The sequence below is a fragment of the Dromaius novaehollandiae genome, chromosome 4, assembly GCF_036370855.1.
Source record: "Dromaius novaehollandiae isolate bDroNov1 chromosome 4, bDroNov1.hap1, whole genome shotgun sequence".
Taxonomy (NCBI): domain Eukaryota; kingdom Metazoa; phylum Chordata; class Aves; order Casuariiformes; family Dromaiidae; genus Dromaius; species Dromaius novaehollandiae.
Genome location: NC_088101.1, coordinates 26,944,668 through 26,970,962, shown reverse-complemented (window position 1 = coordinate 26,970,962; position 26,295 = coordinate 26,944,668). Strand labels below are relative to the sequence as shown.

General features: G+C 35.9%; 1 protein-coding gene across 11 annotated transcripts in view; it reads right to left on the bottom strand.

Annotated features, from left to right (window-relative positions):
* Positions 1-26,295, bottom strand: part of BLTP1 (bridge-like lipid transfer protein family member 1) — a 126,717-nt gene that overhangs the window by 77,834 nt on the left and 22,588 nt on the right. For 10 of the 11 annotated variants that reach the window (XM_064510654.1, XM_064510656.1, XM_064510662.1 and 7 more), the window contains exons 8-22: positions 25,541-25,734; positions 21,045-21,124; positions 19,752-19,902; positions 17,685-17,841; positions 16,830-16,908; positions 15,927-16,018; positions 14,904-15,021; positions 13,626-13,781; positions 12,581-12,678; positions 11,280-11,458; positions 11,025-11,131; positions 8,775-8,983; positions 5,437-5,664; positions 4,770-4,907; positions 590-766 (exon numbers count right to left, since the gene is read on the bottom strand). In XM_064510654.1, coding sequence (XP_064366724.1) covers positions 590-766; positions 4,770-4,907; positions 5,437-5,664; positions 8,775-8,983; positions 11,025-11,131; positions 11,280-11,458; positions 12,581-12,678; positions 13,626-13,781; positions 14,904-15,021; positions 15,927-16,018; positions 16,830-16,908; positions 17,685-17,841; positions 19,752-19,902; positions 21,045-21,124; positions 25,541-25,734 — 2,163 coding nt within the window. The remainder of the gene's footprint in view (positions 1-589; positions 767-4,769; positions 4,908-5,436; positions 5,665-8,774; positions 8,984-11,024; positions 11,132-11,279; positions 11,459-12,580; positions 12,679-13,625; positions 13,782-14,903; positions 15,022-15,926; positions 16,019-16,829; positions 16,909-17,684; positions 17,842-19,751; positions 19,903-21,044; positions 21,125-25,540; positions 25,735-26,295) is intronic. The other variant, XM_064510661.1, reaches the window with a different exon arrangement.

Here is a 26,295-nt window from a genome sequence, read left to right as displayed (position 1 = left end):
AATTCATCATCATGAATAATAATAACCTCAAAGCAAGTCACAGACAACCTGACTCATCTCACATTTAAACCTTTTGAATAGGTTTCCTTTCCTCCTCTTCCTAATGCTGGCTAACTTAACGGCTGTAAGGAGTCCAAAAACATCTACTCTGTTTACAGAGAAGTATTATTTACTCTGCCATTAAACCACCTGAAGTGCATGTAGATACTGTGGTCATGTTTCTAATCAATGTGTAAGTACATCAACATACATAGATGCAACAAACACACTGTATTTACATGTAGTGACAGGAGCACTTGCTGCTGACTTGCTCATGCTCTTTTACCATCAACCTTTCAAATTCTCATATAACACTAGACACTCTGTCATATCTAGATTTAAGAGGAATGTCAGTTTAATCTTATTTGGCATTTCCTATCCATTTATAGAAATGGTTAGGTTTTCAAATGGTTAGTTTTCAAACTATAAGCTAAAAGTACAGATGCACCTAATTCAGCTGATACCATATACTTTATAAAATCATTGCTACACCAGCTGTACAGGAAAGAAGCAAGGTAATATTTTATATTGAACAGTTTCTAGAAGGTACCTGCGGTGCTGTAACTTTGGTCGTAAGACTTCCAGCCTGCACATCAATCAGCCATGCATATTCTAAAGTATCACTTCCGAGAGGCAGGCCCTCCGCTGAAAACATTGCATGAGCGCGCAGCTGCAGGCCTGACAGGCTGATGTGGCCCTCTCGAAGAACTTCATCCACTGCAGGTCGCTGTTAAGGACAAGTAAGTTAAGATGACTATTCGCAAAAAATGCATCAATATAAAGCACAAAATCTGTTGTCAAAGAAGCTTTGTACCCATTTGTCTTCACCTTTTAAATTCTGTTATCTTCTATACAGTTAGGCAGTCCCAAGAGTTCTCAGCATTACACATGCAACAACACATGTACAAATCTTATGGGTGGAGGGAAGTTTATCCAACCCACGCTAAAAAAGAGTTTGTTTTAACCAGGCAGGTTAGCAACCATCGTTAGCTACCTTCATTTGGTTATCTCCACATAGTGACATCACAGATAACCATCTGTAAAATATTTCTACAATAAAATATATTTAAAAAATACAAAAGCATGTTTAACAATGAAACAGATAACAGCATAAAAAACATGACTTATGAAGGTTTGTTACTATTACAAAGCTTGCACATTATAAAAATAAATAAATAAATCAGAGACTGTCCTCTAGATTGCACTTTCCACCAACATATCTCTTGGCTATCTAAAGCAAAACTACTTGCTTACAGATATGAAAATTTGGATGTAATACTTTTCAGAAGAGTAGAATTGCAGCAGCCAGGGAAGAAGCTGGAAAGATACAGGCAGGGCAGACATACACCACAAGCTTATGACTACACGGAAGTAAGCTGTGGTGTAAAGCCAGTAAGTTAAAAAACTACTTTTTCTTCCATTCTGTTTCTTAGTACAGTATCTTGCCCGGATTCTGTTCTTCATGAAGCAACTCCAAAGGGTTTGCTGACAGTGGAGAAGAAACACGCCTTACTCTTTTGATAACACTAGCACCTTATGCCTTGATTTAGAAGCTATGCAAGAAATTGAGAGTAACAAAATTGGAATTAGAAACACAAAGCAACAACGCTTGCTCAGCTATGCACACGGAGGAACAACTTTTTTTTATATATGCATTGGTACTGTAAACTTTTTACTTTGAGGTTGAACTGTGAAGTATCAAGCAGCATTTTTAAGATACAAAATATGAATAAAGGGTCAAACTATGAACTTTGCATCAAAGTATGAAAGTTTTACAATATTAAATGGCAAGAATGAACACATCCACAGTCAAGCACTAGGTATTATTAACATACATAACTGACCAAAGTTTTCTTCACAATATTTTTTAAGACATGATACCCTGCATGTTTATTATTTTAACCAATAGAAATTGCAAAGCAAAAGTCTTATTACCCTCGCTTAATATTTCTTAATTAAAATAAATACAGCTGAAATTTTGTATTATATATATAAAAGCCCTAAGGCAAAATATGTAATCACAGCATTACTAAGCCTCAACCGTTAGAGTAACGAGAAAAGTCATGTAGTAATTCACGTAAATCTGCTATTACCATTATATTTTACACAGCCAGTCACTTACACATTCCAGATGGTAAACATAATGTTAGGAAAGATAAAGGCCCATCCCTGCTTATGCTTAATTTCTGGCTTTCCTCAAAATAGCAAGTGCAGCTCCCGCGAACAGCAAGAAAGGCAGACAGACAAGGGCAGCTCCAACCTTGACACAGAGAGCGAGAGCAGGGGCTGACAAGGGAACAGGACGCACCGAAGAAGCTGCGGAGCGCGCTGACAGCAGGCACTGCCGGAAGGGAGAGGTGTTAAAACACAGCTGCGAAAGAGTCCTCCGCTAACAGCTAAACACTCCAACCTAAAGCAGGAGCAGGGATAAAATGGAAAGAAACGCTGCGGGCCGAGATCTAGCGCAGCTGACATCTGTTGGGTGGCAAGACACTTCCCCAGCTGGTGGATAGCAATACTAGCTATTACACCGCCAGCAACTTCACCCTCTGTTCTCCCTCATGTTTAGCTAGGAACTCACTCTGCTCCTACTGATTTTTGCTCTTAAAAGAGGCAAAATGTTCCGCCTTTTTTATTCAACATTTCCCCGGCTTTGGGGGATTCTGAGACAGAATGATAGAAATAAAACTCTCTCTCTCTATATATATATATATAATATTATATATATTTATATATATATAACCTATATATATAGGCTATATAGATAGATAGGTATAGATAAAAACACCGTGTATAGTCTGTAACTTTATATATATATATATATATATATATATGTATGTATGTATGTATGTATGTATGTATGAACATCAAGAAAAAACTCATTGTGGAAAGTCTCAGGGCTGTGAAATTACATCATTAAAAAAAAAAGCCCCCCAAAATTAAGGTTATGCCTGCAACCTCATTTCTGCTTCCTTGTACATATGCGCTACAACACAGTAATTAACTTACAGGCTTGAACAACCCTTAAGTGCCTCATTAAAAACAGAAAACAGATTGTATTCTTAAATAAGCAGCCATTCAAAAGCTTGAAGCCCTCATAGGACAAACAGAAAATACAAAAAACCTTCCAGCAGACTTGGATATCCAAACGGGAAATTCTTAACAAGTAAATTTTCATTACCTAATGATATATATGTTCAAACCACCATTCTCACTGACTTGTTACACCTGCTGAGAACTTCATCCTAATGGAAAATAATCTCTACATAACAAACATATAGTCAACTCCTAACAAAAGCTTAGAACAAAACTGAATTTTGTCTGCTACCATGCTACTGCTTTATCCACTTTTGCCAATGAATGGTTCCATTAACCCTACAAAAATTATTCACCTGCCATTCCTGTGACTTCACACCATCAATTTTTTCAGATTACTACTACAGATAATTGTAGAGTTGCAACCAAAAAAACCTGCATTTAAATTCTGCATTCTAATCAAGGATTTATTCTTTACTGATTAGAGGTTAATAGGGTAACATCTCAAAATGTGAAAGCTAACACTGAACCTCCTAAGACATCACTTAACTTTTTGCCATCAAGTTCATTATTTCTTCCCTTTCATTAATAGTATCTTCTAGCCAGCCTATAATCAGCCGTTATATTTAAGATACTTTTGTACCTGTGGGACACTGGGTCCAAATTTGGACGTTTAAACAAGCATTGATCAACTGTTCTTTCATTACCTTGCTCATCTAACAGTATGAAATGACATGCATCATCATCCATGTACAGTATTCCAGCCCAAAAGACTAGAAAGTGCATAAACTGACATAAAATTTAGATTATTTTTATACATGTCATTGGTAACAACATAATCAGGATACAGGGACTGAAAATAATCTGTAAGACACAGTCTGAGTATCATAATACTTCTAATATAACCAATGTGTTCATAAGCAAGAGCTCCAATTAGTCATTCCTTGTGTTAACAAATTTCAGGCCAAAACCCTCACTGAGTTAATTCATCCATACAGGCAATTTCTGTAAGCTTACTAACTAATTAGAGCATAGTAGTACACAGCTAGCCGACAAGCTGCAAATAACAATACTTAACTTTGTCTCATTAGTTATTTTCCGAAGTATGGCTCATGACTACCCCTCACCCCCACCTTCCAAGAAGTGAGGAAGACCATAGGTCGTAACAGTATCAACTATAAGGGACAGACTTAGCCACATGATTTATTTCAATAAAAGTCATAGAAACTGTGCAACAGGTGCAGTTGTTATATTTACCAACCTGCTTAGCTTTAAAACTATATGCTTAACAAAAGTAACATACATCTTTAGTTGTCCTCCAGCCATTGCACAAAACTTAGATGTGATCAGACATGTTGAGATCTTTCAAAACCAAGTTTTTAAAATTTATTCAACAGTTCTAAGACCAATCTGAACACTACTCTGACTTCCCACGATCACCTTCTCCAGAAAGTTTTGAAGAAAATTTAAGAGAACACAATCTTTTCTCCCATGCACTTTCACTAGAAATGCAAGATGGAGAGAAATAAAGATTAAAAAAAAAGGACGCATCAAAATTTTCTTCAATGCTTCTTACGATTCATGACCCGTAATAAACCTTCTGTGTGTGCAACAAGAAAGTTCTGATCAAAACAGAACTCAATTTTACGATCATCACAGCTTCCCCAACACACAAACAAAAATCAACTTATTACCTGATAGTTGTCATTCAGAAATAAATTCACTGGAGACAGTACAAGTTGAAGCATTGTTTCCCTAAATCCCTTCTTCATCTCAAAACACAACCTTTCCAAAAAGGCTGTAGGGCATTCAGGACCATCTGGACTGCAGTGCTAAAACAAAAATCAAACACATCCATGTCAGAAGCTGAAAACACTTAACACTTTAAATTGTCAGATTAGAAGCAAATGTGTAAGTGGAAAGTATGCTACTTTTCCTCCACTTGTTACTTAAGAAGAAGCTTGTGCAACTTCAAAATAACCACACAAACTGCAATTCAAACTCATTTGGGTGAACCCATATGCTGTGGCTGATTCTAATGCAGAATGCAGCATTAGAAGACAGCTCTGCTAATTATCAGAGAAATCATAATGGTCAATCAAAAAGAATGGACTACTGATCACATAAAATCAAGTTTGCTGAATAAAATTACACAAAAAATTATCCAGTTCTGCCTTCCAGATAAACAAAATCAATTATGTCTCAAATTGTTTTAGATGGCCGCAATTGTAGTGAAGAGTATACTCACAGTTTAGAGAGCACCTTCCCTACTTAACGGCTGCAAGAAGTTAAATTTAACTCCAGATTATGCAATTGAAAAGTTAGATGAAGTAAAATATTTTACTATTCCAAGGCACTTACCACTGGTAACCGCCCATGCACTTTGTACAAATTAACAAGCACAGTAATATCCCACGGACGCAAAGTAAGAGGGTGAACTGGCTTGACTGAACTTTCATTTTCCTTTTTGCCATTTTCCACTCCAACAGCTGTCCATCCGGAGCTTGAAGATGTTGACAATGACAAAACAGGGCTTGAAATAACTTCTTCAAAATCAGTGTACATGTCATCTTCTCCAAAATAATTTTCCTGAGAAAAGGAATTATTTACTATTACCATATGGAAAACAAAGTAAAAATATGCAGGCAATATAATGAAATACAAATTCAGAGTTTTTCTGTAAGTTAGTCTCCTGTAAAATAAGCAGTAAAGGTATAACTATAGCTGAAGAAACATACATAGTTTTCTTTCTATGAAAGTAAGGTCCTTTTTATAATATGTATAATCTAAGTGCAAATTCAGGTCATGTGCTTTGCAGGAGAGGGGCTTTCAGAAGTTCTCAAAGTAACTGCATTCTAGATGTATGCAGTACAAATAACTATTCTGAAACACTACTATTCACATTTTAAAAACACTTTAGAAAGTCTCTTTAAAGATAGACAACTTGCAGAGAATGAACACAGAACACTTCCTGTTGGTCTATCATTTACCCTTCTGAGACTTATCAGAAGATTTAAAAGCCTTAAACATGCTTCTAAAATACTCATTCATAAATATTTCCCCTCGGGTATGAAACCCAACTTTGTTTCTAAGCCATCCTCGCTCAGGGATCCAAGACCAAAAAAACTTTGTCAAATTCTACTGGAAGCAAAAAATCCATCTTACTCTATTTTACATAAAGTTCATCAGAATCAGATTTCTGACAGTCTGTCATTTTCCCCCAGCAGACCATCCCCTCCCCCCAAAAAAGGTTAGACCTATATAAAAATAAAATTAATGAACAAAATATGTCTCTCAAGAAGAATTTTCTGGATGATGCAAGTTCTCATAGATTACATTTTAATGTTAATTCATCTTTGGAACTGCTGGAGCAAAATCCTTTCTAACCTAAGAAGATACGACAGAGACACCAACACCGCTGCCTCACTCATAGAAAGTAATGCAGTCCTGCAGCTGCCCATACAGACAGAAACACTCCACCTATTACAAAGTCCAATGATGATTTCTGAGATGTGGACAACCGAGTGCTAGACTGAAGATCAAACTGAAAGAGATTCGAAGTTTATTGCTCCCCTCTTCTTTTTCCTAAGCCTCATTCACCTTCCAAGATTTCTTCATTTTTTTCTAAGCACAACTCCTTAGAGCAAGCAAAGAGGAAGTATATAACACAAAGAAAGTGATTTCAAAGTACTCAAGTCCTTGAAAAAGATCTGCAGAAAAGGCAGGCCCATTATTAGACTTGAAATAATGACTCCTTCGGACATGTAATTTTGCTGTCTCTAACTGCGTCTCTAAAGTACTTTCAGTGTTAACATACTGTGTATGAACTAAGTACCACTTGGGGGTCACAACAAAAACTCTCAAAAGTTGAGCAAAGCTCACACGCTCTGCTTTTAACGAAGGGGAAAGCTAGAGGCTGAATGTCAGAAGACAGATCTTGAAACATTTAAGGCGGCCCAGCAGAGGGTGCTAAGCACGCTGCTAACTTACTGCCAGTGCCCTTCACAGGGGATGCAAGCACCTACCACCACTCACTCGTTCTCAGTCCATAACCCCTCCAGTAAGAAGCAGAATATTACACCAAAAACTGTGCCCAAGAACAGAAAGCTTAATAACATTTCACAAAGAGCGAACATACCGGAGTCTCTCCTGCATGCATAAGAAAACATGAAGACTCACTGAAAACAACTATTTAGCCACAAGTTAGGAAAACAAACCTAACAAACCCAGAAATCTACTAGATAACAACAGATGCTGTCAGTACAGCTAGGAAAAAAGAAAAAAAGATGTAAACACAAGTGACAAAAATATTCAAACAAAAACGTTTTGGAAAAAGAATTATTCATCTAAATTTTCTCTCGAGTCTTAGAAGATAAAAGCTAGTTTTAATCTGAGAAACTGCACCTGTGGTCAAAAATTAAATTGTCATAGAATCAAGAGCTCTAACGTAGCACTGGTTTTGTATACCTCCAGGAGAAAAGGGGGGCTGAGGAAGAAGGAAATGGTTGTAGAAAGGCAGAACCATTGCATGAATTTATGAGTTGCAGAAAAAAAAAAAGCTCAATAAACAATTCATCAGCATTATGCCAACATGGGTGCAACTACAGGACATGTCCAAAGAAATGAAAGATTTTCAAGATATCCAGCACTGGCCTGATTTTTTTCATTCTTATTTTAGTGGCAACATGAAAAAATAATGAGCATATTTGCAAGTCCTACACTATGCAAAACTTAACATTTTCTGCTATTGTCTGTATGTGCAATGTCTTTAAGCAAACTCTTAAAAATTACTCTTTCAGTGTGGGTCCTGACACTGATCACCTGCCTCAGAAATTTCCCCATCCTCTGACCCCCAAAGCCTCCAGAAATGTTATTTTAGCCTAGACTGAAGCAGACCTTTAAAAAAAAATGAAGCATTTCATTGTTAGCCAAATCAAAGTGACAAGATCAATCACCTTTCCTTCTGTTGGGGCAGAAGAATAAATTGTTCCTCACCCTCTTTCCACCCTGAAGATCAGTAACAGAAGAGAATGTGAAATAAGCAATACATACAAAGATTTTAAAGCCTAAAAGCTTGACATCAAGAAAAAGATGAAAGGATGAAAAATAGTTTTATATATCCATTGAAGTAACTTTCTAAAATGAAGTTAATCTGCACATCCTTCCTCCTTCCTCCCCATGCTCTTGGGGATTCCAGAAATTTCATTAAATCCAATTAAAACAAAACATGGAGGGGGGAGGGGAGGGGATCAGGACACCGCAGGACTTAAAGATGCACTGAAAGCACAGGTTCTGCCACATTTTTGCATAATAGTGGTTGTTATTACAAGCACCAGTCATAGGTTTGGTTTTCTTTTTTAAACTACTCTTCATTTACAAAGAAGCCCTGAAAGTCTGCAAAAGCCAAAGAAGTTTTCTGAACATGAAGGCAGGAACATATACTATTTATCAAAAGGAAAATTATAGTGATAGGCCTTTACATATATATTATAAGTCTTCCCATGAGCCTGTGCCAACTGAATTCATCGCAGCTATATCGCATTACCAAATGAAGTCATTTCAAACTAGTCTTATAAAAACCTTTCATCTAAATTCACATCCTCTGCATAGTGAATTCTAATTTTCTGCTTCAAAATAATTGCTTCCCTTTCCTACGTAAGGCCATCCATAAATTCAACAAGTTGGATACTTATTCCTACCTTTACACACAGAAAGGCTTTGAGCAGGGGTCCATACAGGGTTATTTGAGAATCTGGGGAGAGTTCAAGTTCCACATGGAGCTTGTCAGGGGGCAGCTCCGAGGGATCGATGGGAAGGCGTGTTGAAGCTGTGGGAGATGAAATGACACTGTCGGCTGTTTTCTGCGATGGCCTTAGCACAGATAACATTGTTTCTTCCATTTCTGACACTTGGGAGTGAATGAAAGAAGAAATCAGTTAGGCTTCTGATGGACAAAGTTCTGCAAATATAAATATGTTAAATCTAAAACTATTTGTGGTGTTCTAATAGGGATTTTATAATTATGGTAATATTTCTACACTACAGAACAGGTTTCTTATATCCAGTAACTATGAGGAGACACGAAACAAAATATTTTAGTAAATATGAATTATGCAAGAGAAAACAATCTCTAGTTATGAAAAATATTTCAATTTATTTATCTTGCTTTTGAAGTTAAACAAAGACATGCTTTTATTGCAGTGTAGCAGATTTCCCACAACCACGAAGCTGCTGAAAAATAAACAAAAGTAAAAAACCAGAAACATTGTAAAGGTTATATTAAAAATCTATTTTGAACTGATGGCTCTGTAGGCCAAAATTTTGTCTCAAACAATTCAATTACTCTAGTCACGAAACAGCTAGCAAATTTAAAACTTATTTCCTATTCCTCTGTTTATTTGGAGTTGGGGAAAAGAAAGTGCTTTGTGTTTTTAAGTGAGGAAAGGGCAGGAGAAGGAAGTGAATAACAGAAAGTACTTTTGGTATGTAAAGTGATTGCTGAGAAGTAAAAAACTTTATGGGGAAAGCATATAAAATTATTATTCCAGATGGAATAAGATTTCAGGTGCTAGTTTAACTGGAAGAACCAGCACATGCAGTGCTACAGTGAATACACACATGCAGCCAGCAAATCTTTCAAGGCTTTAATTTACCATTATTGTCTACTACGCTTCTTCTGCATTTGTATTATCTTATCCGTTACCAATTAGCTAAGTGACACACTGAGACGATCACTTAGTTGGAAATTGCATCTCTTGTTACGCAACATATTTGTTTCTTAGGGATTTACAGAGTCATATCAACTGACTCAAAAGAAAATAAAGATGTTACTACACACACACTCCCACCCCCACCCCCACCATCAGCATCACAGATTAAATACAACTGTAGAAGTGAGTTTGACTATACTGGATTATTCATCAAAGGAATGAACAAACAAGTTGCATGGAAAATTACCTGTGCACATACAAACTTTTAAATCCAGGCTGAATAGCTAGGATTACAAGTAAATGTTTTCAGAGTTTGAAGTATGCAAATTTGACATAGAAACAGACCCAGAGTCTCACAAGGACGCTTAAATATCTGCAAGGTGAACCTCTCTTAATCTGTTTCATCCTCTGAACTTTGAGCCTTTTTAGATTTAAACTGTTGAAACTCAAAATGTAAAAATCACTATCCAGTCGCATGCCTTTCTAACACTTGTGCATTAAGGTCCATTCAAATTAGCCCTGTTTATTCTTCTACTACTTCTCCTTCATTGGTTCTTCTTTCACCATCTCCATCTAGAAGACTTTTATATAATGCTGTAACTTACTATACCCTTCCTGCTGCAGTTACGATAAACACAGAGACAAATGTAGGTTAAGAATCATGTACCTTTAAAAAAATGTTTTTTTTTTCAAATCATACATATAAAATATTTCATCTGGCCACATCTTAGCTGACTGTCATGGTTCACTTCAATGGTCCTAGCTACAGTGAAACGCTCCATTTCATACTTAGAAAGGCAAGACAATGCTATCATATGTATATAGTGTATTTATACGCTAAAATCATGAGACTGTCATAAAATCTGAAGAGAAAAAGCTTAGAAATGCTAAGTGATATGATAGTGCCAAAAATGTTGTACTTCATATTTAATATACCAAGCAGTGGTATATTTTATGCAACAGCTTATTTAAGAAATCGACTTTGTTAAGGACAGGGAGAAATTAACTACAGACAGTATCCTCTTTATACACAGGGAACTGGGGCACTTTTCAAAATTTTGCACCACAAGTGATATTGTCTGCTTTTAAAATATACCACTTCTGATTAAAGATCCTCTTTGACAAGAGCCGATAGTTTGGCTCAAAATTCATTTTTACCAGTTTGCAATCAGAGCCAACAAAGTCATAGCAGCTTTTGAAATGAAACATCCTAAATAAGAAAATGAAAGTGCCACTTACAGGACTGTTTTAACTGTTCATCTGCCTTTTGAGGATAAATTGGGTGCCACGAGTAGTCAATCGTAAAAACAACACTTGGGACTGTCCAGCATTCAACCCAGCCAGCCCTTTCAGAAAGAAACATCAGACTTTTATTGGAAGCACAAGTGTTTCATTAAATATTTTCTATTAATATTTTAAGTTGCTTTCTCCACAAATTAAATAAATAAGAAGAGCCAGTATAAATACACAAATATATATCCCAATGAAACTCACTCTTCCTGGGTAATGTTCCTCCATTTGGGCTTGCCTGTTTTCTGACCACTTTGACATTCAGCAGAAATACAAGATTCGGGACTTATTTTATTAGGCTGACAGTCTTTCACCAACATGAAAAGGGAATATTTACTAGGATGGCAATCCGGTAGATACAAGTGAAGATCAACATCTTCTCCCTATAATCAAACATCATCCATAGAGAATTTTATTTATATTCACTTTAAGCATAATGCTGCTAATATTTGCATGCTCATATGATCCAGTATCTTCACTTTACAGGCAAAGCGAGGGAAGAAATCTTGATTTTCACGTATGACTGCTGACCACAGCTCCCACCTATCTCAAATACAATCCCAAGAGCTCTGTAATTCTTAACACTCACAAGTTCAACAACTTGCACATAACACACCATAGCAAGCTATAAAACACAGAGGCATGACTTTTGGTTACCCCTGTTCTAATGCAGTTCAAGCTATAATACAAAAGCTAAGCAATTGGTCCAAGACTAGCCTACAGCTTAACTAAATCACAGTTTTTATATATACAAAGTATATATATTTATACATATGTATTTTAATAAGCCATTGCTTTCTCTGCTATAAAATTATACAAAAATATCAACATCAAATAGGTTTATACGTAGGGGTTTGTTTGGTGTTTTGTTGCTTCACTGGTTGGTTGGGGTTTTTTTGCTAGCCATACACTGCTTGTTTTAGAGAAGACAATCAAGAAGTGCAGTCCTTCAAAGAATGTTACATTTGTTAAAAGCACCCTACCACCATTATCCATTTTACAGAATCCCTTAAAAATACATAAGATGGCTTTCCAAAATGGTTTGGGGTACCCAACTCAGAATTTGATTTGTACCTCTGAATATGCATGGGAGTTTCATGATGTCTGTAGATGGGAACAGACTCTAAGTGAAAAAATACATACACACATGGTAAAAATATATATATATGTATTAAAAATATATATAAATATATATATACTGTGTGTATGTATGTGTGTATACATAAATATGCATAAAATATATATACACACATTTTACATGTATACATAGTATTTTATTTGTATATAAAATATATATATACACTGTATATTACATATATAATTATAAATAACAAAACCAAAGCAGCCTGTGATTGAATGCTTCACAAAAGCAACGGAGAGCATTTAGCCCTTAGTTACTTGAAGAACAGTTATACAAACAGGTAGTGAAAGAGTATTTTTTTGAGGAAAGAGTTTAGTGATAGTTACCTGACTGAAAAAAGAGAAAAGGCAGGGAAGCTACTTACCCTTAAAGAGAATCTAGTATTGCATGTGGTTGGAACAAAGTCAGTGAAAGGGAGAGAGAAAACAATGTTTAATGTTTCTCCACAAGCTGCCAGATAAACTGCAAGAGAAGAGGAAATATAAACAATCAAATAAACAATCTGTCAAAATCTCTCATTTTTTTGTTCTGAAGCAAATTATCAAACATACAGGTAGAATTAAGGAAAAGGTATTCAAGAACTCATGACAAAGGAAACTGTCATTTTAACTACTGTGTATTTGAACTACATACTTCATTATTCTGAATTTACTTACTCCCCCCAGTTTGTCCTTTAGAGAAGGGCATGGTACTTAGCAAAATTAAATTGTCAGCAGGCAGAAAGAACAACTGCAGCTAGTATCTCATGACTTTATTGCTCCATACGCCAGTTTTTGAACAACAAAACATATGCTGAAAGTCCCTCAGGATTCTGATGAAACAGTGAGCCTTATTTTGAAACACAAATTCATGATTTAACGTGTTTTTTTAATCCACAATCTTCAAACTGAAAGGATTAAATTCTACCACAGTGCACATCACTGAAATAGGTAGGTGTCAAATCATACATAATAAAGTTTTGGCATTCTGAAATCTACCTTTTAGTTATGTCTAGAGATGCTACTCTGTTATCTCCAATTCTGAAGTGAACAGAAAGAAGACAATTCTAATAATATGAAGTTCAAATGGTATTTTTCCAACACTACTGCAAAACAATCCAAGTGTAAGCTATTAGTTTACCAAAAAAAGTCAACGCCTGATGGTTGCTCTCTGCAAACTATCACATTAAATCAAAGATTTTGAGAGGGTCCTCAAAAATGAATGCTAAAACATTATCTAGAGCTACATTTCTCAGAAGAAGGTATACATTTGTACAAAATGAATTAGGATTTACAATCGTTTTTGGATGGTCTGTGTGTACCACTAATAGCAAAAATGGGTATTTATCACTGAATGCATGTTTTTTGGTCAAAGTCTTACGAGTGTTGTCACTTGTATATTACTCTTCCAAAGGAAAAAAGTGACCTCACCATTTTCTTGCTGTTTGGTGGAACAGTCAATCCAATTGTGTTGATTCGCTGCCCAAATCATTTCAAATTGATGAAACATGACTTTGAAGTTCCACATATAAGGAACAAATGAAAAAATATCAGGTGCACTATCACTGGACCAGTCTTGGATCAAATCTAAAATCACGTAAAGCAATAAAACACAAGTTAATAACAATCAAGTAAGAGATTTTTTAAATTAACCTAGCTTTTCATAAATTGTAACTATTTACCATTTGTTCCTTTACAGAAAGGGAAAACAATACACAGTAGCAGTTTCTCAGGCAGACATTCCACAGCTACTTGCTGTGAACCCATCTCCCATTTCTCCCTTGCTTTTTAAGTTGGAATGTCACAGGTTTAATTATGTTTTCTATGAGTTTGGTTGTGTTCAGGGGCAGCAAAGTTACCTAAACACAGGATTGCCAAATCCTTTTAATTGTTCTTCCAGCCTTACACTCTGAAATGTGTAGATTAGTAATATTTTCCACCACCACATCTAATATAGCAACATGGTGTTGCTGTAGAAGCTCATAAATTAGCTCCGAATAGACTGGTAGACTATGGTGCATACTGCAGCACTATGCGGGTAATTGCTCAGGCCTCACAAGGAGGATAACTTTATTAGCAAGACACTATGCCTGCACTAATTAATCCTTCCTCCCAGCAGGGCTAATTAGTCCAGGCAGTGCCACATTTATGTGGCTATACTCTATTACTGGGGCTGGAACATTCAGCAACAGATCGGTGATGCTGTATCACACCGTACTGCATTACATGCATGTATTCTTCCACACAGCTAAAGTCCAAAGGAGCAAATTATTTTTGGTAATCATTTGTCAGCCACACTGATACAATCTAAAGCCTAAATAGTTGAAAATCAGTCAGCCAAAGAAGAGAGACAGACATCACAGAAATCAATATCTTAGGTTACAATTGTTGAACAAATCAGCAGCTCTGGTAAAAATAAATTCATTTGAAATTTAAGATCATTTTTAACATAACTGCAGATCAAATCTGGTTTAGCTGTTAGAAATATATGCAACGTCTCTACTGAAATACAAGAATATCATGTACTCATGCACTAACAGCCAATAAAAAAACATTCAGAACTTCACCCCCAAGACCATTTGTTATCCTAAATACGTGAAACCACAGTATCTGCCTTTTTATTAACAAAACTTTGCCTTTGCAAGATTTGAAAAGAAATTAAGAAAGAATATTTAATTTGATATGTAACTTTTTTAGTAAAGTAGTTACCTGTAAAGAAGCTTTTCTGAGCAAAGATAAAATGATAGGTTGCTTTATAAACCTCGAGTTCACATTGCCATGTCTGTGGCATGTTCCATATCCGGGGATAACTGGCATTAATATGAAACTGTGAACAAGATATTAAAGCATCAGAATTACTTGAAGACATGACAATGCTTGACTCTGCAGCTCAGCAGTGTTCACACATGTACTCTGATGAATAATTAAAACTGTTTTCCTGCTGGGATGAACAGAAGGCTACTCCAGTTCCTTAATAATTTAATCTCTTTCTCTGTCTTTCTGTGTCTGAAGGTCAAGTGTTACTATATTCATCTACTTGGAAAGGTATATTATGAACTTCTGATACTGCTCAACAAACTTACCATCTGTTGCAGTAGCTACTCCAAGCAATTTATAATCCAAACCTTTTTATTAAAAGCATCACTTTTTACAACATGATAAAGATATCTCTTAGAATATATTATTTTCAACCATTCAGAAGATGTTCAAAAATTAGACATCAATAAGTCTCTCTCCAGTAATGTCATTTAACAACTAGTGAAAAAAAAATCTACAGCTCATGTATTGCAAATACTAGGACAAAAGAATCATGCAATGTTAAATTTGTCTCAAGTAGTTTAAGTACTTAGCAATATTTACACAGACACACACACTCTCTCTCTCTCTCTCTCTCCCTCTAGCACAGCTAGCAAGTTGTAATGAGTTATTACCGTAAAGCCTATATGAGCAACATAACCATATAGTAAATTAGACAAGATTTGTAAGTAACACTCAAATCCCCCACCAATACCAATACCAATAACTTTGTATATAAATTCAGTAAGTCACTGGGAGTTATACATCTGTAGTTATAGATTCTTTACATATTAAGGTTCTGTGAAATACATTCAAAGATCATCTTCCTGCATTCTGTAAGAATCTAAAGAACTGTGATGCGGCCAAATAAATGCTCTTTATTAAAATAAAAGTCATTTTGAGACTGAAGCTTCACGCTTATTAAAGCAAACTTACAGCTAGCATTTCTGCTTCTAAGAGAGTCCTGTACTGCATACTGCTGGTGGCATCAACATGTAAAAGCTGTCCTTTAATTGTAGGTGAGTAGCCTAGCAGACAAAACAAAACATTAACATAATCGTTCACAACATGAGTTGCACACATATTTTAATACATATCACCAGTGATTTCAGCAGGCCACTAACTATCAAAAATTCAGGGTGGGAATTAGTACTGGTAATTTTGTCCTCTATTATTTGTCAATGAAGAGATTAACATATTCTGTCTGCATGTAGGAAGGAAGACAAAATCTTCTTGCTGTATCTGGAAAGGCTCAGGCTCTGGAGATCTTGGCTTAAATTGCAGAATAAAACTCAAATATGCCAGAAAAAAAAATTAATCAAGAGAATAAGAACAATTTAACAAAGGGCTTCAATATCTGCCAACAAAATGAGTAAATGCAGGAAATATATTTCACCTTTACCTCAACTTCACCTTGGGTTTTGGGTTGATTTTTTATTTATTAAATACACTCTGAATTTAGTTTTTTATAATGCATTTCTCAGCATATTTCTGGAGTTAACCTGCTACATTAATCCCACCAAGACATCTTACTGCTTTGAGTTGACAGAATATATGTAATCTGCTTCAACAGACACACAGTTAAATTACACTCTTTTTAGTAGCTAAGAGATTTAAATGTGCATTTCCAAACCCAAGTAAAAGGTGGAAGCAACTGAATTAAATATGCAAGTGCTTTCTTGTAGTGAAAGGTACAAGGAAATTGTTATTGTCCTTTACAGAAGAATATACCTCTTACAGTCGCAAAGCAAAAACACTGCAAGATATTCAGTCATAAGAACTAAGGTAAGCGTTTAGGAAAAACATTAACAAAACAAATTAAGTTTGGCCTTAACTTACCATTTTCACCTACTGTCATGGGAATATTTATTTCCAAATACGATCCTGCACCAACATTTACATGTACAGCATTTGTTTCCTGTATTGCAAAAGAGGAAAAAAAAAGTCCAAACATTATTTCTAGGCTCTCAACATGGAGTGTATTTTATGCCTCTGAATGTTATCATTCACATCTAAGTTCCTGTATTAAAGAACGTGACAACTGAAGTATTTTTTGCCTTCCTTCAGAAAAATTACTAATGAACTCTCTATGTGCCATGATACTAAACAATACTTTTATCATTTTTAGGCTTAACAAATGCTGATTTAGGTCTACAAATAGAAAGAGAGTAAGATACTATGATTCAAGATATTAAGAGCAGAAAAATGTGCTGTCTTTATAACATTATGTTACCCTTTCAGTCACAAAAAGGAAAAGAACAGGTGAAGAATGAAGTCACCTGGTGTTCTGTTAGTAAGAGTAGGAACAAGGGAAAAATTCAAACCTCATACATACTCATCTCTCCCCCATAATATCAGAAGAAATTATCTCTTTATCATGGCAAGCTCTATCCTAATGGAAGACTGCACAGGAAATTTATCAGGTTACCTATTCCCAAGACTAAGAGATGACACAGCTTAAGATGCAGCTTAGCAGAAACTTTAAATAAGTCAGCACATATTAGTGCATTTCAGCCACAATTTGTCTTTTAAGGGTTTACCCAGAATCCTGGAAGATTAAAATGGAGTCTCTTAGTTTTTAAAACTACAGTCCTGTAACAAACCCCTGAGACAAATGAAGACATGCACAACCAAAAAGCTCAGTGTAATCACAGTAGAAACAAACTGTTTTCTAGACAAGATTTCATTATTTACCCTATTTTTGGTAAAAAGCAAATCAATAGTAGCATCTGCAATAATATTCATCCGCAGTTCAAAAGCGAGGATCTGTCTTGGTTTCCCAGGCTGCGCGATTTCTGAGACTTTCATAACTTGGTAGTCTGGGGGGAAGAAAAACTTCCACAAGCAATCCCTAGGGAAAGAGAAAAAGGAAATACTTTTATTCATAGAAGGAAAAAAAAACTTGTGTATTTATCGCTTAACGATTTATTAGTGAGCTGTGTTGCCAAGTCTTTAGAAATCAGCATACAGGCTAAGGAAGAACATTTGTTGAAACCTTCAGAATTCTAAAATCTTCACTCTTCAACAGCAGGGAGCTTTCCAACTCTTTACTGAAATCGGACTCCAACTTCCAATGATAAGAAATGATTTTGGATAAGAGCCATGAATGGACAGTCTACAAGTGATTTAACACAAAAATATTTTAATTCAGAAAGCAAGCAAACTATGTATTTCTTCTTCTTCCTAATGATTGGTTTACAGCCCACTACAGAAACATAATACGAAGACAGCTGTCTATGCTTGGGTTTGCATACAAGCAATTGATGTAAAGCCCAGAAAGATACAAAATGCAAACTGTTTAGGACTTCAGAATAAGACTGAAATGAGGTCTATATTTCTGCAAACTCAGATCTCAATATGGAACTACTTGAAAGGGAACCCACAGCGATGGAGTACGGACAGCATAGCTTATGTAGTTCTCAAAAGGGAGGACTTGGGTATTTGAGGAATAGGAGTTTCCGAGCACCCAGCATCTGACCACTGTAGCAGCTTAAAAGTTAAAAAAAAAAAAAACAAAAAACAAAAAAACCACACGCTATCAAAATCATTATGACATTTGTTAACACCAGCCTGGGGAAAGCCAAGATTTTCTTACATGGAGTATTAAAGATTGGTATTTTTAGAAGCCCTTATATGAATTGAAAGTACAAAGTCCACAGAATTTCTACAGATTTGTGCTTCTAAAACATTCAGGCAGTTTCCAAAATCCTATCTTCTATCCCTGGCACGGTGAGAGAGTGTTCCCATATATACACCTATGAACTCTACATACTATGCACTGGCACCAAATTGTCTTTTATCTAGTCAGTTAAAATTATAAAAAGCATACCATCACAGAGCTAGCTGTCTTGGTAGTACTAAAATTATCATTCATGATTCACTGACTTCATGTTCCCAGCAAAGCACTGTCCTGGAAATTGGCATTTTCTTTTAAGTACTATAAGACACTGCCAGATGTAATGATTACTCTTGGTTCACCATCCTCACATTCCTAAGAGACAGTTAATCATAACAGTTTCACAGGAGGATAAATGGAGGCCAAGAGAAGTATCAGTCTGTAATTAGTAAGGGAAAAATGGGAAAGCACTGATTATGTCACTTTCACTTAACAGTCTTTCCTTTGTAAATAATCCTGCTGTCTCCAACAGAAGTATTCAGTTAGCCCTCGGTAGTTAGCCCCTTTTGCTTTTGAAGAACAACAGTTGCGTTCTGGCCAAATACTTGTCACTAAAATACCTAAAAAAAATGATTATTTTGGGGACTGCATTAAGTGGCTGATTCCCCTCGCCAGTGGTAAATGATTCTTCCTCATTAGTTTCCTAGCTAGATTTGTATGTTTATAAACTTTCTCTTTAATATACAGTGTATTTCCATCCATGAACTCCAAAGAAGTCAGCTACTGAGAACAACAGTTGGAATGTAAATAATTAAAAGATTAAACCCTTAGGTACACACATTTGGTAAATAATAAAACTACTCCTTTCACTAAGAAATAGGAATTAAATGTATTAATTAAAAATTTATAATTTATATTTATAAATTAAGAACAAAAACTCACTAAGTGGTCCTAACAAGGCCAACATGGTAAACAACAATGAATTTACTAATCCTAAACTATCATGATAGAACTCTTACTTTAGACTCCCTGGTTTACCTCCTACAAATTAGAAGTCTGAGCAAATACACTATGGAAATTTCAGAATGTTTTCTTAACAATGCGAGATTAAAGATTAAAACTGAAGCTGTAAATCACAATAATACCTCTGCCTATCAGCCCAAGGTCCATAGTTGAAATCCGTTCCTTTTCCACAAACAATGTCCAAACCCCAGCATGGCGGCAGATCCTGTAATTTGCTGTCTTCGTCATTTGCTTCTCCATCATTGCTTTCCTCTGTCTCCTCTGGTACAAGACCTATATTGCATAATATAATAAACAGATTATCAAAGGAAGCTGCTTCAAATTAGCATGAAAAATATTTACTAAGCACAAAACAATTAGAGCATTCTGATGTCAGCTTTATTTGAGATCACTGTAATACGTAAATATCAAGCCATAATTCAATGTAAACTCTCCAGGGATGGGCAAGAATATGGCCAAAAATCCTTGGGGTTTTCCAAAGAGCTGCTCACTGATGTCAGCGAAACGCTGACATACACAGCACCATTCTACCCTTTAGGTCTGCCTTCTGCCAATACAGGCTTTCATGCATCCACGTTCAGCTCTGAGTCCTACTTACAAACCAAGTTTTGTAACAAATAAGATTAAATTAACATCATCTTCACAAACAATGCAAGCAGATCAAAAAAAGACTAGGATTCAAAGTAGAAGGTTTTGCAGACGAAAAAAAAAATTCCTGCAAAATAAAGTGGGAATATAATGCACTGGATTCAAAATGAAGAAAACAGATCCTGTGATGCTCAGAAATCCATACGTCACATACACTTTCGAAAAACCCAGTAAAAAGTATTGACTACTTTTCCCCCAGAAGTACTTTCAGAAACCTACATAACTTTATAGCCTAAAACATAACTTGTTTCAAGAATAAATAGCCAAATACAAGATTAATTGCTTGCATATTGCATATAGACTCACAGAAGACATTGCTGACAGAGCACCAACACCTATATAAAACAACTTATCTATATAAACATGTATAGTTTTATCATTTCACCCTTGGAATTCTCCAGGGCTCTAAATGATGAACCAGTCTAAAAAGCTTACAACCACCACTAAAAAATAACGTGGCTTAAAATTTCACGTCCACACTAAATATGAAATACATCAGCTCTTTCCCTTCTGTCTTGGTGAAAACTGTTTTTTCCATTTGCAGAAAAAACAAAGGATGGATTTAGCAAGTAGCACTTCAGAATGTTCTTATTGACCTCAGAATAAAATACTAACTCCTTCAGCCTAGAGATTCAAATGGACCAAGCCCCCCTTATTTTTCAGCATGAAAGAAAAAGGTAAAAAGAAATTGTCTAGCAAATCCAGACAATGAAATAAATAGCCCTCAAATCCCATAAAATATTATTTTTTTATTTAGCAGAAGATACCTGGTTCATCCATATAGTAATAGATATCGACATCATTGGATTGCATTACAACAAAACCTTCACCCATCAGCCTTGGTGGTCTATAAAGAAAAAAAAGTGCAAAGAAAAAGATTAAGAAGAGATGCACTAAGATGAATCTCTATGAATTCAGGCACTTTTAAATGGAATGTATTAAGCATAACAGAAGAGATTACATAGGTCAGGCTCACTTCTAGCTTACAAGTAGTGCATATTTAACTTTGGAACCATCAATAAAACTACCAATACTAGCTTATGTCTACCCTGATTCGAACGAAGAAAAAAAAATACATGTATGCAGTTGCTCATTATACAGTTATTATTACTACCTAAAATAAGGGTTTAGTTAAAAATCAAACATTAAGGTACCACATTCATCTTTACACAAAGACATTTGTCACGTATTATAATCCATAATCAGCTACCGAAGTTTTACTTTCAATGTTTCATTTTGTGAAGAGTTCCTTTCTCCTTGTCCTACATCACGTTCTTTTACCTGCTAATTGTTTTCTTACTAAAATAGCGCTCTGAACCACAGGGACAAGCAGTCTTCAGTAATTAGACCATTAGAAAAAAAATGGCTGTTCTTTCTTAGTAACATACAAGGACTCAAACGGTAAAACCATTAGATGAAACCCTCCTAACACTGATATTAGTGTTATACTGTGATATTAGCATACTACATTTCCTTTTTCACAGTATTGCCATATCTTAGTTTACATAACAATACATCTACATTACAGTTTCACAGCAAGGGAAAAAAGTAGACATTTTTCTCACTTTCCAGCCACTTTTATAAGCTTGCACTGCTTAACAAAAAAAGAAATTCCGATGACAAAAATACACGGTCCAAGACTGTAATCTGCTAAAGTATGTTGCCCATTTCACCACACTTCATTTCAAATGCACGCAATCTTGGAAAATATGGAAGACAGCAGATGCAGAGCTCATGTACTACAGGAAGTTCTTCAAAAGCAACGGAGTGGGACATTCAAAGTACATTTTGAGAGTAACGGCAGCAGTGAAAGATGAAACACTTTTTATTCACTGCTAATTTTCCAGTCATTTCATTTTTCTGTCTAAAATTGAAGTAGCCTCCCCAGGAAGATGTAAATAAAGCAAGAACTGTTAAAAAATCCATTCAACAGTTCATGAATAGAAGCAGGAAGAAAAAAAGATTAGAGCTATAGAAATAGTAGTTTGTGGGGGGACCTAAGTCTGTTCTACCTGCCCTCCACAGCAGCCGCATGTAAGCCAGCAATAGACTGAAAAGGACCCTGCTGCGTAGCCCAGCACGTGCGCTAGCAACTTCAGCCGCTCAAGCTGAGCGTACTGTCAATAGGGACTTAAAGGAAGCCCTTCTGCTTTGTACTGCGACGGAAGAGAAGCTCACGGCAGAACCAGGAGCACAGCTGAGCACCAGGGCACTAACTTGTCTAACAACTACGATCATTTGCTGTTGTCCACCTGCACTCTCAGTGGGGCACACTTTGGCAGGCAAAGTCTACATCGTATTTAAGCAGCTTAGTATCTCACCACGAGGGTCAGCCAGCTGCAGCATAGGGTGGCCTGCATACAACAGTAAGTTTTATTCCCTTTTGTTCTACATAACATGCATTTTGTTCTATGAAGTACAGGATAACCATCCTTTTTTCATGAAGGGCACTCCCAGACTCTGGCATAGGGAGTCAGCAGTTCCTGAAACACTGCACATTTGCCCAAGACTATAGAAATATATTTGAGAAAACTGTATTACAGTTTTAACAAAAATTACTGTAATTGTATAGCATGAATGCACAGGTCAGATTTAACAGCAGTTTACTTTTGCCTTCCTAACAATGTTTACACACATGGACTGAATGTTTTAGATCAGAGCTTAGAACAGAATTATTTCAAAGATTATTTTGAGGTAAACCCTTCTTCAGGGCAGACAATTTCACTTGAACAACTCCACAGCCAACAAATCTGTAATGGACATGGCCATGCAGCTGTGGGAAAAGACGGAAATATTCACAGGAAAGCTTTAGTAGCTGACAGGAGGGCCGAGGCCTCCCATCAAATGTTATTGCTGTGTCATCCTCTTCATGTTTGCAATACTCCACTTTCTGGAGAAAAACTATGAGTTCTTACACTAGACAGAAGTCAAGGGGCAGGGTGGGAAATGCAGGGTAGTTAAACTTCTTTCTCAGTCTTTCTTCAATTTTTTTAGTGTATCTTTACCACCTCTGCATATTCAAGTAGTAATAAAATCCTTCTCTTTCTTGCTCTTGTTCTGATCTCTCTGAATTCATTACACTTGTGGGTTTTGCCTGTTCAGTTTTTTTCCAATCCTTTCATATACAAAGAACATTCTCTTTTGTATTGTGTCTTGTCATTAGTTTCTTTGATTCTCTTTTTAAAAAGAGGAATAGGAAAATAGACAGTAGCTGACTGAAGCAGTTCATTATTCTACATTATCGAAGAAATCATAGGCCATAGCATACATAGTACAGCAGCCAGAGAAGCAGTTTTTTCTTTCCCAATACCTTTCCTTATGCCAGTCTCAGCATGGTCACAGGGTAGGTGCTAACAGACAGGTGGTGAACCCAGGTGTGGAACTGATTAAAATTTAAGACCAACATATTTTTTCCCTCAATAACAATAAATTGCATGATCAATGTTCACTGCACAGTCATGCAAAAAAGGAGACAGAACTGGTTCTTTTAGTCAGGCTCTCAACTTAAAGTGTGCCTGAAACTATAGGAATAGAAAATAGGAGAGGAAGATACCAGATGAGATCATCTAATCCACCCTTTCATCCTTCAGTGGAAACAGCTATACCTCACATGACTTAGATGCTAGAAACCCTTTCACAGGCCATTTATGAGGACATGTTAGACCACCTCAGTATCCTTCATTATCAGCATCAAAAAGTATTTCTTAATGTCTACCTTAAATTTCCACTGTGAGCCTGCTGATTTAGTCACAGGTCTCCAAACTTCTTCTGTTTTGATCTGCTTTTTTGGAATGAAGCAATGGAGGTGCCATCACTTTTGTAATAAATGTTTGTAGTAAGTACGACAACTGTCCAGGTTGCTTCTTGATATTAAATTTATTAGTCAGCCTGTTAAAAATTTCACCAATCATTTAACTGTTTTTATATATGCATCGCCTGTAGGGATTTCTACAACTTAAGACACACAGCTTAATTTTTCAACCTAAGAAGCACAAGAGGGGAGGCTCTTAAGATATCAACATTCCCAGTTTTCAGAAAACCAGATCATTTGTTGCATCTGCACATGTTCTCCGCACACATGCTGTCCTTCAACCATGAGGAGCTATAGGGACAGTGACAGCATAAAAGGAAAACACTTTGCGGAAGTAGGAGAGAAAGCTAGTAGTTATGAGCATCTTAATCCTATTTTGTTTTAATCTTGTTAGTTTTGTTTTCAATATTACTTGGAGAAACTTCCTTTGTCGTCATGTTCAAAGAGCGAGATTCTATATATGCCCACAGAGTAATATCTAAAGTTGAAAACATATACACATGTATTACAGATGACAGTATTTGGCTGATGCAAAGCCAATGTACATACAAAGCCAATGTACATACAAATGCAGTATGGTTTACTTGCAAACATAATAATCCATTCTCTGGATATTGTTGTTTAGGGAATATATAGATGTAATCATTTTACATGAATTCAAACACACAATTGTCTAAGGATAGTATACATTATTTATATATTTTGTTGAGCAAACAAAAAGACTGTAATTAGCAGCTTTGTCTGAAGGATCTGTTGAATATATAACACGCTAAGCACTGAAGAAAATACTTCAGAAGGAACCCAACCTCCCAGGCATGCAGAAAATTCTGGCTGTATGTTCATATCAGATGAAGCCAGAATGTCAATACAGTACACGCATCATAAATGTCTAGTTGGATAAACTATATCAAATCACTTTATGCAAACATCCTTTCTTCTATTTCACCTACTGTTACCACATAGTTTGTTAAAAGCTGAATAACACTGGCTGGTCAGGAGATAGAATACATAGAAGTAAACAAATCAGCAATCTGTGCTCAAAACATAACTTATTTCTACTATAGCAAGTTGTGCGCAGCTTTGCCTTAATTTTTTAAAGGCTACTTTCCAAACTATATGTAGATCAGCTCTACAGAAGTTAACACCTTAAGCCTTGTATTTATCCTCAAAAATTGTTGTCAAAGCTTATGTGCATCTGTAGTACCTGAGTGAAGGAAAAGAAGAATTTAATGCAAGATATTAATCATAAAGCACAACACACAGAAAAACTATAGTAAGATAGAGAAACAGCACTTTTCTCCATAAATAAAATAGGTCTAAAGATCCAACATTTAAAACTCTATAGAGGTAAAAATGCCAGCTATCTAAACACAGTAAGAAAAAGAGTCACTGAAACACAATCAACATCCTTTTCTTGGTTTTCTTAAAGTATGAAGTTATAAAGTATCTTACTCATCATTTTGAAGACCAACATATCTTGGACTTGGAACCAGCATGACTCTAACATTTTCCAGTTTTCCTTTCACAATGTGCATAAACTGATCAAGGTGACTCGAAGGTGGTTTTGTGGTATACGTCAAAAAAGCATCATCGAAATTAATACAAAGTGTTTGTGGCTGATAGTGATTCCCAAATGCCAAGCGACCCTAAATTAAAAAGAAAGCCCAGTTACCCCAATTATGCACTGTTTTGTTTATATAATTTACCTATAATAATACAGATTAACCATCCATATGCAAGTAAAGACTGAACAAAAATGCTGGCCATAATCTGCGCGTAACTAAGATTTTACCCTGCACATTCAAGCTCTCAATATTTTACCTCCTATGACCTCAGTAACAATTTCTCTGGCTTTTGTGAGGCAACATTAACTTACAAGGAATGTGTCCAAATACCCCTATTAAAAGATGCAAAAAAGCAAAAGAGTTTTTCTGTAACACCCAGTGCCAAGTTTAATTAGTTGATGGTATCCTTGAAATCACTACAAGTCTAAGAAAAAGTATTTCCAAAAAAAGGGAATATTAGCATGTTTCCATGAGCATCAGTAGGATTTGTGACTGGGTCAGGGGAGGTAGCAGGGGAAGAAGAGGGGATAATTTTAGAACTTTTTGCTAAGGCATGAAGGAAAACGAAAACTGAAAAAGAAGGCATAATTAAGTGAATTGCAAGCCTGACTTTTAAGCAAATACCACTAAAGGTATTTGTTA